This window comes from Pristiophorus japonicus, chromosome 10 (genome assembly GCF_044704955.1).
Source record: "Pristiophorus japonicus isolate sPriJap1 chromosome 10, sPriJap1.hap1, whole genome shotgun sequence".
Lineage (NCBI taxonomy): Eukaryota > Metazoa > Chordata > Chondrichthyes > Pristiophoridae > Pristiophorus > Pristiophorus japonicus.
Window position 1 is genome coordinate 199536610 of NC_091986.1, and position 16928 is coordinate 199553537.

Here is a 16928-nt window from a genome sequence, read left to right on the forward strand (position 1 = left end):
AACCAACTGAGGCCATATCTCTTCCACCCCCATCTTATCTTCTGATCAGGTAAGGTGCTTGGATTCCGTATCTAATCTGCCTGGAAAAATATGAACAATAGCAAGTAGTTTAGAATGTGTTGTAGATTTATTTACTTGATTATCAAAATTGTAGAGTTGATAGAATTATACAGCACAGAAGGTAGCCGTTCGGCCCATTGTGCCTACGCCGGCTCTTTGAGAGAGCTATCCAGTTAGTTCCACTCCCCTGCTCTTTCCCCATAGCCCTACAAATATCTCCATTTCAAGTATATATCCAATTCCCTTTTGGAAATTACTATTGAATCTGCGTCCACCACTTCTTCAGGCAGTGCTTTCCCGATCTTAACAACTCGCTGTGTAAGTTGCTAGTGGAATCAATAATTCTACATTGTACAAGTGTTTAGCTCCTTCAAGAAACTTCTCTTTATAGATGCAAGTCGTGATATGTGCCTTAGTCAGAATATTGCCGCAGGCTTATTCTATCCTTCCAGCTTTTCATTTTCTGGTAGATTCAAATCAAACCATCTCCCATCTCTAATTCGGGATTGAATGCTTCCTGGCGGTAAAACTAACTTTATCTTGGTATTCTTTTTAAAGATGGCTACAAAGGATTTTGCTCTTGTGCAAACAAAGGAAATTTCAATGCGACCGGATGATGCCAAGAGAGTATTCACAGAGAAAGCAGCAGACTTTATCCCACTGCTTCAGCAAGGTAAAGTTATATATTTGGAGCAGGAGGAATAATTTTAACAAAAATGAATAAGGATGCATTTTCTGAATCCATGCAATCATATTACTCTGCTGCACTCTCTCCTCTCCCCCCCACACACAATTCTGTCCCATGGGCTGCAAGAGTGCCAGATGTGGTGGTCTTTTTTTTTATATAAGTACAGGTAGAGCGTCCGAAATCTGGAAACCTTGGGACCGAGGCCATTCTGGATTTTGGATATTTCTGGATTTCGGAACGTCTTTCCGACTTCGAGTCCGGAAACTCCCGGGGGGGCGAGGGTTCCGGGTCAGGGGTCAGCAGTTCAGCGTTGGCGGCTGGAAAAAACCTGCATTGAAGACCTGCAAAAAAAAAAAATTAAGTTTTTATTTTGTAATTCTTTTTCAGCGATTTAGTAGGTAAGGGTTTTGTGAATTTTTGTTTTTTGAAAAAAAAAATGCCCTGATTTTGGAACATTTTCCGGATTCCGGGTGGCCTGGCCACAGATCGGCTTGGATTCCGGAACATTCCGAATTTTGGAACTCCGGATTTCAGATGCTCAACCTGTATCAATGTGTCACAGGGTGTCATCCATATGTATTCAAGCCTTGTGTCATCCATACGTGGTATGCTGCCACCTTTACTGCTGGGTCATTAAATTCAGTACTTTGAAGATGTTTTTATTGACCATAACGTGCTAAGTGTTTCTTTACAAATGGTCAATGTTCCAATGATAGCTATTAAGATCGTGTTTTCATAGTTTGAGGAAGCATTAATGAGAAGCGATTGATGGATCAGATTTTCTAAAGCAATGTAGTCGTGCCAAGACATGGTAATAGAAAGGCAGATTGCAGAGCTAAGTCTTGTAGATGGAAGAATATTTGAAGTGCTTAAGTATGATTCAAGTAGTCGTTTATAGCGCTAACTGCGTTTCCAATAGTTAACTCAGTAAGCAAAGTTGGAAGGCTCGTGTAACAGTATGATAATTTGCAAGGTGTTCACTTCAAGTTAGAAGATGACTGCTAACAAACCAGGTAACAAGACCATAGTTGACTTGCTTCAGTATCCGAGTGGCCAGAACTATTGCACAGTAGAAGAAAATTGCTACGTGATCGAAGGTTGCATTATTTTTAATGTTGTACCAGATGAAGAGTGAAATCAGAAGAGTATGATTGCTATCTGCCACTTCACTATATAAACCGGAAATGGCTAATTGCCAAGAATGTACTGCAATCTTCAAAAATACATTTTAAAGCAAGCCATGGACTTCTATAGCATCCTTAACTTCCTCAGGACCACTGAAATGTAGGTAATGTTTGTTTTGTTTTCAAGTGTTGATTGCGGGCTAAGTGTTGGCCAGGACACTGAGGGAACTTCCCTGCTCTTTGAATAGTGCCTGCTCTTCATGCAATAAATTTATTTCTGTTTACTCTTCAGCGCTGAATTTTTCTGCCATCTTGTGAAATCTAATTCTGTTTTTGGATGTACTGTATTTAAAATAAAATTTAAGATTATGTGGAAAGGGCGGGAGAATAGGATTAAATGGATGTCTCTTTTGGTGAGCTGGCACTGGAGCGATGGGATGATTGGCCTCATTCCTGTCTCTAAAATTCTATGCTTAATATAATGGAGTAATGTGAAAATGAATACCGAGACATACCGATGTTGGCAGTGAAATGACTGAGTACATGAGAGGTCATCACAACTGTGTTTTATATTCGTACTGTTTGCAGCTCCAGTATTGAACCTCTAATTTTATCTTTTTGCAGGGCCTGTTGTTGCATTGGAATTTAACGGAGATGGTGCAGTGGAGGCATGCCTGGATATAGTCAGCTCTGTGTTCAGTGCTACCAAGGTAAAGGCAATTCTTGGGAACGAAGAGCATATTGCAGACTCATTTTCACTTGGGCATACCATTCAGGGACTTATTCACAATGTCCATTGTTAAAGATCGTGACTAATCTCGCCACGAAAGATATTGTCATGTAATAAATAACTTGCACTTGCTCAGATGTTGAGCTGAGTGGATTCCTTTTGCTCAAAACGTGTCAACATTTCTGGGAACTTAATGTCATATACAAGTTGAGTAAAGTGTGACTAAAAGCATGAGTCTTTGGATTTAAGGATGCTTTGAACTGAGCAGCTGAATTTGCAATCAATGAATACCAGTGATCAAATGGCTGACCATTGGTCACATTGTTTTAATTTGGCTCTGACCACTTGAATCCAACTCTGCACATGAGAGATCCACAACTGTGTGTTTTATATTCGTACATTCGAATATAGAATTCTGAGGCACAAAAGACATCTTTTTGGTCAAACCCACCTACTTGCTACCTTATTCTTTATCCATGTGCTCTCTAAAAATCCATCTCTTTGGCTCTTGACCCCATTTATATTGATTGCAATGTCCTGTCCTTCTGTCAGGACTGTTGGATGTTTTGATAGTTGTGCACTGAGTTCAGTCCATGACCAGGAGAAATGTCTGCACGATTTTCCTTTTTATTCCCAGCTTTTTACTTTGCATCTTTTTAAATTACTATCTGCTCATCAGACAACCAATAAATGTGGGTTTGAGCCCTCCTAGATGGATGACAAGTACAAAGAGCACTTCATGAGCAGCATGTTGAGCAGATCAACTCACTAAAATATTGAGATTGCATTAGCACAATCATCCAGGCGCACAACATCGTCCCTCCCAGAACAGTGCTTCCACCAGTTGGAGGTGTAGAGAAATTATTTCTGCTAGTTGGGGAGTCTAAGACTAGGGGACATAGCCTAAAAATTAGAGCCAGATCTTTCAGGAGTGCAGTTAGGAAACACTTCTACACGCAAAGGTTGGTAGAAGTTTGGAACTGTCTTCCACAAACGACAGTTGATGCTAGGTCAATTAATTTTAAATCTGAGCTTGATCATTTTTGTCAACCAAAGGTATTAAAGGATATGGGCCAAAGGCAGGTATATGGAGTTGGGTCACAGATCAGCCATGATCTCATTGAATGGCAGAACGGGCTGTAGGGCCGAAATGGCCTACTCCTGTTCCTAGAGTTTCAGCAACAACTGCTTGTCTGTCTACAACGCAATCATAACCAAACGCTGGCGATATGAGCTGGTGATGTCTTGCTTGACCTGCAGATAATGTCTTCCAGCAGCTGATGTCCCAAGTCTTAAGTTTGCTCAACTGTATATAACTGATGTCTGTCTTCCGCATAGTGGAAAGACGAACACAGGGCAGCTTGCATTGTGCCAGCCACCTGGATGTTTGAGGCATTCAATTCCAGTGTTGTGTACCAAGCTTACTCATCAGTTGTTTAATCCAGGTTCTTATGAAGGGCATTGAGACGTGTCCACCTCTTTGCCAAAGCCCCTGATGTGAGGGCCTGGTGAACTTGGCTTCCTGCTGACAGAAGATGGCACGGGTGACTGTTCATTCAGGGTACTTCTTGACTGATTAGTGTAGGCTGCAGCTGTCGCTGCAACTGCTTTCTTATTGCCACAAATCTATCTCACAGATTGGACTTGGATTGGAAAATACACAATGCGGGCATCAGCTGAAAACTGAATCATGCACAGTGTTGAATATCCTGCGAATACTCAACCCACTTGGCTTGTATATGACAAATGGCTAACATCTGCCACAGAATAGCATGAACATATTGGATAGAAAAGAAAAAACCTTTCCTGAATTAAAAAAAAAATTAAATGCTTCTAGAATGGTATGCTGTTTTATAAATACTTGCATTTATATAGCGCCTTTCACGACGTCCCAAAGCGCTTCACAGCTAATTAAGTACTTTTTGAAGTGTCGTCACTGTCGTAATGTAGAAAATGCGACGGCCAATTTGCACAGCAAGCTCCCACAAATAGCAACGTGATAATGGCCAGATAATCTGTTTTTCTGATGTTGATTGAGGGATAAATATTGGCCAGCACACCGGGGATAGCTCTCCTGCTCTCCTTTGACACAGTGCCATGGGATCTTTTGGCCTCGGTTTAACGTCGCATCCGAAAAACCGCACAAGAGTATCATCCTAGATTTTTGTGCTCAAGTCCCTGGAGTGAGACTTGAACCCACAATGTTCAGACTCCGAGGCGAGGGTGCTACCCACTGAGCCGCAGCTGACTCCATTTATTCTGGTGCTGACTTACAATTTGTTGCTGCATCCTGCTGACAGATATTTTTAATAGCATCTTAATTAAGGCATGGAAGCTTACAAAGTGTTTTTTTTTACTTCTGTTTGCCAAGCAGGTCTTTGTTTCTGATAGCAAGTCTTCAGCGTCTCAAGATGTGGACAATTTCTTTAACTTCGCTGATATACAGATGGGAATGTGAAAATGAACATTGGTTACATGTGAATATCTAATCTGCACATGGTTATTGTCCCATTGAGTAGAATATCTTAGCATTGAACTACTGGAAATGAGTAGTATTGTGAAGTACGGGTGTTTCAGTTCTTGAGATTTAACATCCTGAATGTAACATTGTCCAACTGTTTTCAAAGTAATGTTAGTCAAAATGTATAACCAAAGCATTTTCAGCAGATTTGTACCACACCTATTTTAAACTCTGTTCATTCCTTTGCCCTCTTCTGCTGAAAGAGTTCTTAGTAAGGAAGAATCCTTTAAAGGAAACAAGTTTCTGGAGTACTTTTTGTTTGATGTCGTCATAGAATAAAATATTTGCCTAATTTATTTCCCCCCCTGCTCCCCCTCTCACAAACTGTCTTGGCGGCTCTTGAGTCAAGTTCGTCTCCCTTTTTTGGATCACTGCAGTTTTAGCAACAGCTTGCATTTATCTAGGGTCTTTAATGTAAACGACAACACCGCTCTCATGGTTTCCCCAGATAGGCGTGTAGAAAATGGTCACTGCGCCAAGAAAGGAGGCTTTGAGAGAGGTGACGAAAAGCTTGATTGAAATGAAAAGCTGAGCCACTATGAAGCTGCCCAACCACTGGGTGTAACCAAACGACAGGTTGGGAAACCTGTAACATTAGCAGGAATGGACACATGAGGGTGTCCATGTTGGCAACAAAATTGATGCATGTATCCACCAAAAAGTCCTCTCGTCCCCTGCCCGCCACAAGACTTGTCTTCCCCAATCAACTGAGATCTGTTTTAAGTATTTTTTATCTTTTACCAGGAAAGGGACATTTGTGGTATGAGCACAATGTGACACATTTAATAGATTTCTTATTGCAGTCTGAAAAATATAATAGTTTAAAAGTCAATTTTAGAATGTTTTTAATACAATTGATGTGAACTTTTTAACAGTATGCCAGATTATAACTTTCTCTATTATAATGTCATTTTACATTTTAGGAGAACTTGGGGGGACTAGTTCATGATGAAAACTAATGGAAAAGATTTACTGTATAAACTGCTTCTCAGATCGACCTACATTGAGACATTCCTTATTGTTACAACAAACTCTAGCTTGCAAATGTGACCATGGTTTTAAACCTTTTTTTGTGGTAAATGGTGAATTTTTTCATTGCTACAACCTTGTACTAACTTTTTTTTTTAAACATGTAATCAATATTTTGTATATAAAATAATTGTTTTTAGTAAATTGTTTTTTAAACTATTTTTCCTGTCGGTAAATGTACATACTGTAGGTTGGACATTGTGAATTGTATTTTTAAGGATTAATTCAAAGAATCTGAAGTCACAAAAGAAGGAAGAATCTTTTAGAATGTAACCAAACAAAACTTACCTCTACTAACCAAGGTTAAAAGGGTGGCGGGGAATAAGATTGCATGCAAGGCTGGGCAAACTGGCCCATTGCAGTTGGCACTATTGATGATCCTTTTACAGTTACTAGTAAATGCCACAGTACTACAGAGAGATTTGTCCCTCTTTCTTTTGGTGCAATAATGTGCCCCTGTGGTCATATTGCTAATGACCCAGCTGAGATTGGGAGTCTGTAGTCGAGAGGCAAACCTGGGTAGCTGGCGAGAATACAAAAAAATTGAGACCAGAAGCTTTGACCATCCTTATTTTTATGTGTAAAATTGATTTATATACTGGCCAAAATGACACACATTTTTAGGTTTGTCGGCATTGCTTTAATTGCAATCTCCATAAAAGTTGACATGCCTCTTCGATTTCATAGTAATCCTGGCTTCATTGTCTTTTGTTTGCTCACGTAACATTTTAATTCTATTTCCTTGCCTTACGTAACAGAATAAAGTTTGCAGGTCAACGGTGTCTTTAAAAATAGTTCCTTACTAATCCCTAAAATGCGTGGATTTTTCATGTAACTCCTTTACCGAAAATCTGATGAGCTAATTTTGTTGATGTGCTCCTGCTTCAACATTAGTTCTGGCATAATTAACCGAAAAGATTTTTAAAAATTATATTAGAGAAATGTACAGCACAGAAACAGACCATTCGGCCCAACTGGTCCATGCCGGTGTTGATGCTCCACATGAGCCCCCTCCCAACCCTCCATCTAACCCTATCAGCATAACCTTCTATTCCTTTCTCCCTCGTGTTTATCTAGTTTCCCCTTAAATGCATTGAGGCTATTCGTCTCAAAATATACCCAATCTAAACCAAAATGGCAAATGCATCCATGGTGCACAGTACTAAAATCTTCAAGTAATTTGCTACAGTCTTGGAATTCCAGTATAAAAGTTAGTTTGTACAATGGTATAGTTCCCAGCAATCATGTGCAGAGACAGCACCAGTGAATACCTGTAATTACATCAATGGAGAACATTTAAATTTGCTACAGGAACTCTCTCTCTGCTCATAGATGGTGTTAGCACAGAACCCAGTTATTTGGTCCATCAAGTCTGTGCCAGCAAGTCTAATCCTACTCTCCTGCTTGTTCCCTACACAATTTAATATTCCTATTCTTCAAGCCATTGTCTAATTCCCTTTTAAAAGAACGCAAGTACACTGCATCAACAGTTTGTGGCATATCATTTCACATTCTAACCATTCTGTGGAGAGACATTTCTTTATAAAATTGTCTTTATTTCTTTGTGTGACTATTGTAAATGTGTGTGCTCTCATTACCATCTCACAGAACAATGGCAAGTCTTACCACTACCCTATCATAAGTCTCTTTATAATCTTGAAGACCTATATTGGGTCACTCCTTTAATCTTCTTTGCTCCAGCGGGGTGGGAGAGGAGAGCCTATGTATGATTAACCCAGATTAATAAAAAATGTAACGTTTGGAACCTTCTTGGTATGGGATAATGCAAGAAGGCAGGGACTGGGAACAGGCCATTTATTTTATCAGTTACATGTGCAACTCTTCTCTCTACCTTCCTCAATATGTCTCCTAAATAATATTTTTGCATTGTATTCCCTGATCCCAAATGTAATTGAGTTACAAATACTAGGATATATCTATTTATCTCCCTCTCTCTATTATTGAATCCTTCCATTATTCAACTCTAGGTGCTGTGGTTCCAGCAAAACTGGAGTCATTGCACCCGGCTGAGATTTGAATGTCTGTTTATACACCAGTCTTTTGATAGAATGTCATCATTCCTTTGCTCCCGGAACATGCAAATAGTAATCTACTAGCAATCTTTGAAACTATTAAGACAGAAGAATGCAAGAGGTTCATGCCTCATTAATGCTTAAAAAAAAAATACAGGTTAATATTCGAGAAGAATTGACATGTTTTATATGATTAGTTACACAGCTTTGTCCTATCGAATGTTGATAAAATCCAGCTGGTCACTTGTAGATGTCCTTCCCATTCCCCAAAATTGTGTGTGTATGTTTTATACATTTGATTTCTGATCTTCCTCCCCTAAAGGGTAGTGCTGCATTGCCAGGATATAGTTCCACAGATTTTGGTAGTCTCTAGTTCTTCATACATTGGTCAATCTTCATCTGTGAGCCGAGATCATCACAGTTGAGCCTGACCCCGTCCCCAATAAATGGCTTTTTGGGAGTAGGGATCATTGGACAGCAATTGGGAGAGGGCAGTGTGACTTTTGTTCCCCTTAATTTCCCCCATTCCTAGTACAGCGATATTGAGATCACTTGTGATGCCTCTAAAGCTGTAACACTTGAAATCAGTACTCCTTATTAATGAAAGTACGAGTGTGCTAACGTGATGTACATTTAGAACCTCTAGTACTTCAGTGTTGCTATTGATTACAAAAGTGAAGTTGTTTAATGAGAAATTGTGCATTAGATGTGGCTTCCAATGCATTGTAGTCTCAAATATAATTCTATTGAGGAAAAAATGGATTCCTAAAGGTAAGTCAGCTTTTTAAAAAAAAGATAGCTCATTTTCAACTTTAATTGCTGCTAATTTAGAAAGTACTGCTTAAAATTAAATGAAACCAAGGGAATTCTTTGATGTCCCATCCAAAACTGCTTTGTATAGTGGAATGGTTCAGATAATCCAGGATGCTCCAAATTACTATTGCAAAACAATACATAACATACACGTTTCATAGAATAGTAGAGTACAGAAAGAGGCCAATCGGCCCATTGGGTTGGCGCAGACTCTTTCAAAGAACAATCCAGTTAATCCCACTACCCCTCCGCTCTTTCCCTATATCTCAAATTGGCTTGGCAGATACAAAATAAAAATAAAACATTCATTCTATAGGACACATTTTGGATGTCTGACTATAGAGAATCTGCTGCACTATTTCTTTTTAAAGATCAGTTTGTGAAGGGAAGACAGGAGCATAAAAACTGCATTGATTTTTGTTGGAACATAATATGCTCCGCAAGCAGTAGAAGAAACTAATGATGTGAAGTGGTTTCATCAGTATTTAGCCTGCATATTTGTCAGCAAATTAATCAAGTGTTGCTTGTAATTTTGTAAATTACACAATTTGTATGTAACTTTATTTTTGCTAGTATTTGTTGTAAACTGGTTTTTATTAAACACTACTATACTGTAATTTAGTGTTTTTGGAAAATCGGATTTTTTTGCCTTGATTTTAATCAATTGAAAATAACACTCCAAACCATTTGTCCTGTGTGTACAGACTTAAATCAACAAACCCCTCAATAGAAAAGTGGGGGGGTTAAATTGTGATCTTAATAAAAACACGGGGGGGGGGGGGTGGAAATTGGGGTCAGAGCCTTCGTACAAACGCCTCTGTCCCGAAGAAAAAAATCTACTAAAGTACCTGGTGGTCCCGGAGGAATGTAGGATTCCAGTCAGAGGCCGAGATTCGCTGCACAGTGCATGGGAAGATGCCTTCGAGGTACACACGTACAAGCTGGAGTCACGTGGGCCTAGATTACCAATCACCATGCAGTATTCTCATTGATAAAAATGGGAGCTCTGTTCGTGCGGACTTCCATTACTATTGATGAGAAAAAACCCTGAAACACAGCATAATAAATAAATAAAACACCTCACATACTTGAAATTAAATGTTTTAGAAAAAATAATTTTGGAATTTTTTTGTGTTTTAATAGTGTTAAAAATAAACTTCCCTTAATGGACAGGATTTTGAATATAAGAATGAGTTTAATTTTTATATGTTTTAACACTCTTACGCTGGTAAAAGTAAGCTATATACCTGCTTTTACCAGGCGTAAACATTTGAAGGACATTCGCTGGGTGTGAGTTGCGGAGAATCTGTATGGAGAAATCTTGACAGATCAGAAAAGCCACTTTTCGGCTTATGTGCATCACACCCCGAAAACCGGCTTTTGTAAGGCTTCACCGGGTCCGTGCGCACTTCGTATGCACCTGGCCAGGCCGGGATTTTTGGCCCATTCACTTTGTGCTAGGTGTTGCCTAATTAATCCAGATGAGGGGAATACTAAAATAACTCAAGTAGTTACAGCAGGCGTGACACATAAGAAACATGTTAAGTTAAATGGCGAGAGAAAAATAGCATCAGGACAGAAAGACAAGTATGGGTCTCTTGCCCAAATAAGAGTTTTATATACTAATTAATATAAGAAATGAGTGAATTAGAGGCTCAGTTACAGTTTGGAGGGTATGACATGGTGGCTATTACTGAGACAAGGCTGCAAGCTGGTTATGATTGGGAGTTAAATATTCCTAGTTATAAGGTCTTTAGAAAAGATAGAGAAACTGGAAGAGTAGGAGGGGTACCCTTATTGATTAAAGATACTATTAAGAGAGGATCGAGACAAGGAAAAGCCATCAGCAGAGATTCTGGTTAGAATTGAGGAATAATAGAGCAATTACAACTAATGGGAGTTGTCTTTCGGCCTACTGATGGCAGCAATGAAGTGGCAGAATGTATTCAGAAATCAGAGAGGCATGTAGCAAAAGCAGTTATTTTAATGGAGACTTTTAATTTTCATATAGATTGGGAAGAGCAGAGTAGCTCATGTTAGAATGGATTCAAGATAGTTTTCTGTAGCGATATGTTCTAGAACCAACAAGCGGTCCGGTCATACTAGCTTTTACTAATGATCCAGATTTGGATAAATGTTAGCTTACAGTAAATAATATTCTGATCGAATTCAATGTTAGGTTTGAAAAGGAGGAACATCGGCAGTTACTAAGATTCTAGAATTTGGTACGGCTAATTTTAACGGATGAGACTGTCAGAGTGATGACAGCAAACTGGTCAAAACGGTTATTGGATAAAACTACAGATGAACAGTGGGAGATGTTCCAAAATGTTTGTTTTGCACCATATAGGACTAGTATATATCTCTAAAGGGCAAGAGGCAAGAGCTCGACTTACCAAATAAAACAGCCACGGTTGACAAAAGTGTCATATATGTAGAACATGTCTACTAACTGTAGTCACAAGGTTTGCCACCAGAGGCCACTGCAGTGGGAGAGCTGAGGGTCATCTGCATAGGTGTGCAGGGCCCAGTATAAAAGGCTGCCCACTCTGGAGTTGCAATAAATGGGACCAAGGTCACAACAGCTCAAGTACAATACTAGAACTCATGGAGTTATTTATAAGAGTATTAAAGACAACAACTGGCGACGAGATATGAACTTTCACGCAAAAATGTTGCATTAGAAAAGTTCAGAGGGTGAAGATTGGGAAGCCTTTATGGAGCGGCTCGACCAATATTTCGTAGCAAACGACCTGGTAGGCGATGATCTGGCCACAGTGGCAGATAAGCGTAGAGCTTTCCTGTTGACCAGTTGTGGACCCGTGGTCTACGGCCTCACCGGGGACTTGCAACAACAACCAAGTCATACGAGGAGCTGAAAGTGCTAATTCGGGACCAACTCAAACTGAAGGAGAGGATCCTCACGGCCAGGCATCGATTTTTATACACACCATCGCCCCGAGGGCCAGGAAATCGCGAAGTATGCTGCCGACCTCTGGAGGTTGGCAGGACCGTATGAATTTGGCGCATCCCTCGCTGATGTGTTGCGGCACGTCTTTGTAATTGCATCGGTCATGAGGCCCTTCTTCACAGGCTACTGTCTGCCGAAACCACAGTCACTCTGCAGAAGGCCATCAGCATCAGCCAGGCATTCATGACCTCAAGCTGCAGCTCCAAACAGATGATGACTCACTCTCAGGACTCAAACCCGGCAAGTACTATAAATAGAATGGCGCCTTTCACAGGCAGAGCTGTTGAATATGAATCTGCCCAGGACAGAGCGTACAGGCCCCCGAGTCCTTTAACTCAGAGTCCGCCGAGGGGTGCAAACGTAAGTCGAGTAGCACCATGCTGGCGTTGCAGAGGGAATCACAGGGCTCATCAGTGTCGGTTCAGAGACTATGTGTGCAAAGGCTGCAGCACAAAGGGCCACCTCCAGCGAATGTGCAAAAGAGCTGTTACTCACCACGTGGAAGAGGACTCAGCAGATGGCTGTGAATCCAGCGTGGATTACGAGGGGATGGCTAGAGAGGCAGCTCAGTCGAAGGACGAAGTCTATGGAGTATATACCTGCACCACAGATTGTCCTCCAGTGATAATGGAAGTCGAGATAAATGGCGTTCCAATCTTCATGGAAGTGGACACCGGGGCGAGTCAGTCAGTAATGAACCAGGAAGCCTTTGGGAGGCTATGGAACGATCAAGCCGAACGATCCAAGCTGGTCCCGGTTCAGGCAAAGCTGTGCACCTACACCAAGGAACTGATATAAGTTGTTGGTAGTGCGGATGTAAGTGTATCCCATGATGGCACGGTGCACAATTTACCATTGTGGATTGTTTCAGGTGATGGACCAACGCTACTTCAAAGATTCATTGGAATTAGGAAGACTTCATCCCTCCAGCGATTGACATCCCCCATGCTCAGAGGCAGAGCAAGCCCCCACCTTTGGTTGGACCAGGCACCGGAGAGCAGATCTGAGCAGCCCCCGAGGCACAGAACGCTCATCATGACTATTGTGTTCCTAACTCAGGGAGGTTAAAGTAACAGTGACCTCAGTCGTTAACAAGACACTCCAGAGTGAGGAACAGGCCTTAGGGGCCGGCTTATATACAGTGCTCCCAAGGGATGCTGGGATCCCTTGGGACTTCAGGGGATGCGCTCCCTGGTGGCGGAACATGGGAGTGCATGCTTTACAGATACAGGACATCATTCCCCGTCCCCCCCGCCCCCAAAGTCAAGGTGAAAACTATTTACAAGGTGAGGCGGTCGGGAGCCTTTCTTTCCCTGGTGGACCGCCTCGGTACAAATGTCTGTTCTGGTGTATTGGCTGTGCCCTTGCTGGGCTGGCGTGTTGTTGGCCCTGCAGGGCTGCTGGGTGAGCCTGGGCTGTTGGGTGTGATGGGTTCAATTTCCTGCTCTGGCGTGGTGTCTTTGATCCTTTGGGTGTGTGTTGTGGGCTCTCAAAAGGTGGTGTCTGCTGTGGGTTGTTCAGGGCAGTCTGTGCACCGCAGCCTCGTTTGGTCCAGGTGCTTTCTGCAAATTTGTCCATTGTCCCGTTTGACTACAAACAATCTATTCCCTTCTTTAGGTATCACCGTGCCCGCGATCCACTTGGGACCATGTCCATAGTTTAGCACACACACAGGGTCATTCAGATCAATTTCCCGTGACACAGTGGCGTGACCATCGTTTACATTTTGTTGCTGCCGTCTGCTCTCTACCTGATCATGCAGGTTGGGGTGTACCAGTGAGAGTCTGGTTTTAAGTGTCCTTTTCATGAGTAGCTCAGCCAGGAGCACTCCTGTAAGCGAGTGGGGTCTCGTGCGGTAGCTGAGCAGTAATCGGGACAGGCGGGTTTGGAGTGAGCCTTCTGTGACTTGTTTAAGGCTGTGTTTTATGGTTTGTACTGCCCGCTCTGCCTGCCCATTGGAGGCTGGTTTAAACGGGGCCGAGGTGACATGTTTGATCCCATTGCGAGTCATGAATTCTTTAAATTCGGCACTGGTGAAACATGGCCCATTGTCACTGACCAGTATGTCAGGCAGGCCGTGGGTGGCAAACATGGCCCTTAGGTGGCGGTGGCGGTGCTTCTTGACATTATTTCACATTCAATCCATTTTGAAAAAGCATCCACCATCACCAGGAACATTTTACCGAGAAACAGGCCCGCATAGTCGACATGGATCCTTGACCATGGTCTGGAGGGCCAGGACCACAAACTTAGTGGTGCCTCTCTGGACGCGTTGCTCAACTGAGCACACACGCTGCATTGCCGTACACAGGACTCTAAGTCAGAGTCGATGCCGGGCCACCACACATGGGATCTGGTTATCGCTTTCATCATTACTATACCCGGGTGTGTGCTGTGGAGATCCGAGATGAACGTCTCCCTGCCCTTTTTTGGTAGCACTACCTGAATGGTCTGCCTGAATGGACAGCTCATCCTTTCGCCACTGGAACGGCTTGATTGGCTCTTGCATTTCAACGGGGATGCTGGCCCAGCTCCCATGCATTACACTGTTTTTTACTAGGGACAGCAGAGGATCTTGCCTGGTCCAAGTCCTAATCTGGTGGACCGTGACGGGTGATTTATAATTTTCAAACGCTTCCATGACCATCAACAAGTCTGCGGGCTGCGCCACCATCAACAAGTTTGCAGGCTGCGCCATTTCCACTCCCGTGGTGGGCAATGGTAGCCGACTGAGAGCATCCGCACAGTTCTCGGTGCCTGGCCTGTGGCGGATGGTATAGTTATACGCTGATAGCGCAAGTGCCCACCTTTGTATGCAGGCTGAGGCATTAGTATTTATCCCCTTGTTTTCAGCGAACTGGGATATGAGGGATTTGTGATCGGTTTCCAGCTCAAATTTGAGGCAAAACAGGTACTGATGCATTTTCTTTAACCTGAACACACGCTAATGCCTCTTTCTCAATCATGCTGTAGGCCCTCTCGGCCTTAAGACAAGCTCCTGGAAGCATGGGCGACAGGTTGCAACTTCCCCGCAACGTTAGCTTGTTGTAATACACACCCGACTCCGTACGACGACGCATCACATGCTAGCACAAGTCTTTTACACGGGTTATACAATACAAGCAGTTTGTTGGAGCATAAAATGTTTCTGGCTTTCTCAAAAGCAATTACTTGTTTTTTTCCCCATACCCAGTTCTCACCTTTACGCAATAACATATGTAGGGGCTTTAAAAGAGTGCTTAACCTCGGTCGGAAGTAACCAAAATAGTTGAGGAGTACCAGGAATGACCGCATTCTGTGGCCTGGGCGCATTCCTGATAGCCTCTGTCTTGGTGTCTGTGGGCCGAATGCCGTTCGCCGCGATCGTTCACCCCAAAAACTCCACTTCTGTTGCCATGAAGACGCATTTCGACCTCTTCAGCCGCAGCCCTACACGATCCAGTCGCTGGAGGACCTCCTACAGGTTTTGTAGGTGCTCGGCGGTGTCCCGACCCGTGACCAATATGTCATCCTGAAAGACCACCATGTGTGGTACCGACTTGAGTAGGCTCTCCATGTTTCTCTGGAAGATCGCTGCAGCCGACCGAATTCCAAACGGGCATCTGTTGTAGATGAACAGTCCCTTGTGTGTGTTGATGCAGGTGAGGCCCTTCGAAGACTCCTCCAGCTCCCGCGTCATGTAGGCCGAAGTCAGGTCGAGCTTGGTGAACATCTTGCCTCCTGCCAGCGTTGCAAATAGGTCTTCTGCTTTAGGTAGCAGGTATTGGTCCTGTAGCGAGAAACGATTAATAGTTGCTTTATAATCGCTGCAAATCCTGACCGTGCCCACTCGCTGAATTCCGCTGGGGTGATGATGCCCTCGCGTTGCAGCCTGTCCAGCTCGATTTCCACTCTCTCCCTCATCATGTGAGGTACCGCTCGCGCCTTGTGGTGAATGGGTTGTGCCTCTGGGACCAAGTGGATCCGCACCTTCGCCCCGGAAAAGTTTCCAATGTCTGGCTCAAAAAGGGAAGGAAATTTGTAAGAACCTGGGTACATGAGGCCTCATTGACATGTGATAGCGCTCGGATGTCATCCCAGTTCCAGCGGATTTTGCCCAGCCAGCTCCTTCCAAGCAGTGTGAGGCCATTACCCGGGACAATCCAGCGTGGCAGTTCATGCACCGTACCCTCGTAGTTGACCTTGACCATGTCACTGCCTAGGACAGTGATAAGCTCTTTGGTTTACGTTCTCAGTTTTGTGTGGAAGGGGCTCAGGGCTGGTCTGAATGCCTTGTTGCACCACAGTCTCTCAAACATCTTTTTACTCATGATGGATTGGCTACCGCCAGTGTCCATAGAAACATAGAAACATAGAAAATAGGTGCAGGAGTAGGCCATTCAATGAATTCATGGCTGAACATGCAACTTCAGTACCCCATTCCTGCTTTCTCGCCATACCCCTTGATCCCCCTAGTAGTAAGGACTATATCTAACTCCTTTTTGAATATATTTAGTGAATTAGCCTCAACAACTTTCTGTGGTAGAGAATTCCACAGGTTCACCACTCTCTGGGTGAAGAAGTTTCTCCTCATCTCGGTCCTAAATGGCTTACCCCTTATCCTCAGACTGTGACCCCTGGATCTGGACTTCCCCAACATTAATAAGAACATAAGAACATAAGAATTAGGAACAGGAGTAGGCCATCTAGCCCCTCGAGCCTGCTCCGCCACCCAACAAGATCATGACTGATCTGGCCGTGGACTCAGCTCCACTTACCCGCCCGCTCCCCATAACCCTTAATTCCCTTATTGGTTAAAAATCTATCTATCTGTGATTTGAATATATTCAATGAGCTAGCCTCAACTGCTTCCTTGGGCAGAGAAATCCACAGATTTACAACCCTCTGGGAGAAGAAATTCCTTCTCAACTCGGTTTTAAATTGGTTTGGGAAGATGATTGCTGGAAATTTTGACTTTTG

The 16928-nt window shown here is 42.9% G+C and overlaps 1 protein-coding gene across 4 annotated transcripts in view; it reads left to right on the forward strand.

The window, feature by feature from the left end:
* The window catches only part of rp2 (RP2 activator of ARL3 GTPase), a 34205-nt gene extending 24623 nt beyond the window's left edge, over window positions 1-9582 (forward strand). Inside the window, exons 3-6 of one of the 4 annotated variants that reach the window (XM_070892488.1) lie at window positions 619-733; window positions 2497-2582; window positions 4977-5079; window positions 6047-9582. In XM_070892488.1, coding sequence (XP_070748589.1) covers window positions 619-733; window positions 2497-2582; window positions 4977-5060 — 285 coding nt within the window. In that variant the 3' untranslated portion in view covers window positions 5061-5079; window positions 6047-9582. Of the gene's footprint in view, window positions 1-618; window positions 734-2496; window positions 2583-4239; window positions 4465-4976 lie in introns of those variants that run through there. The other 3 variants (XM_070892486.1, XM_070892487.1, XM_070892489.1) reach the window with 3 other exon arrangements.
* The last annotated feature ends 7346 nt before the right edge of the window (window positions 9583-16928 follow it).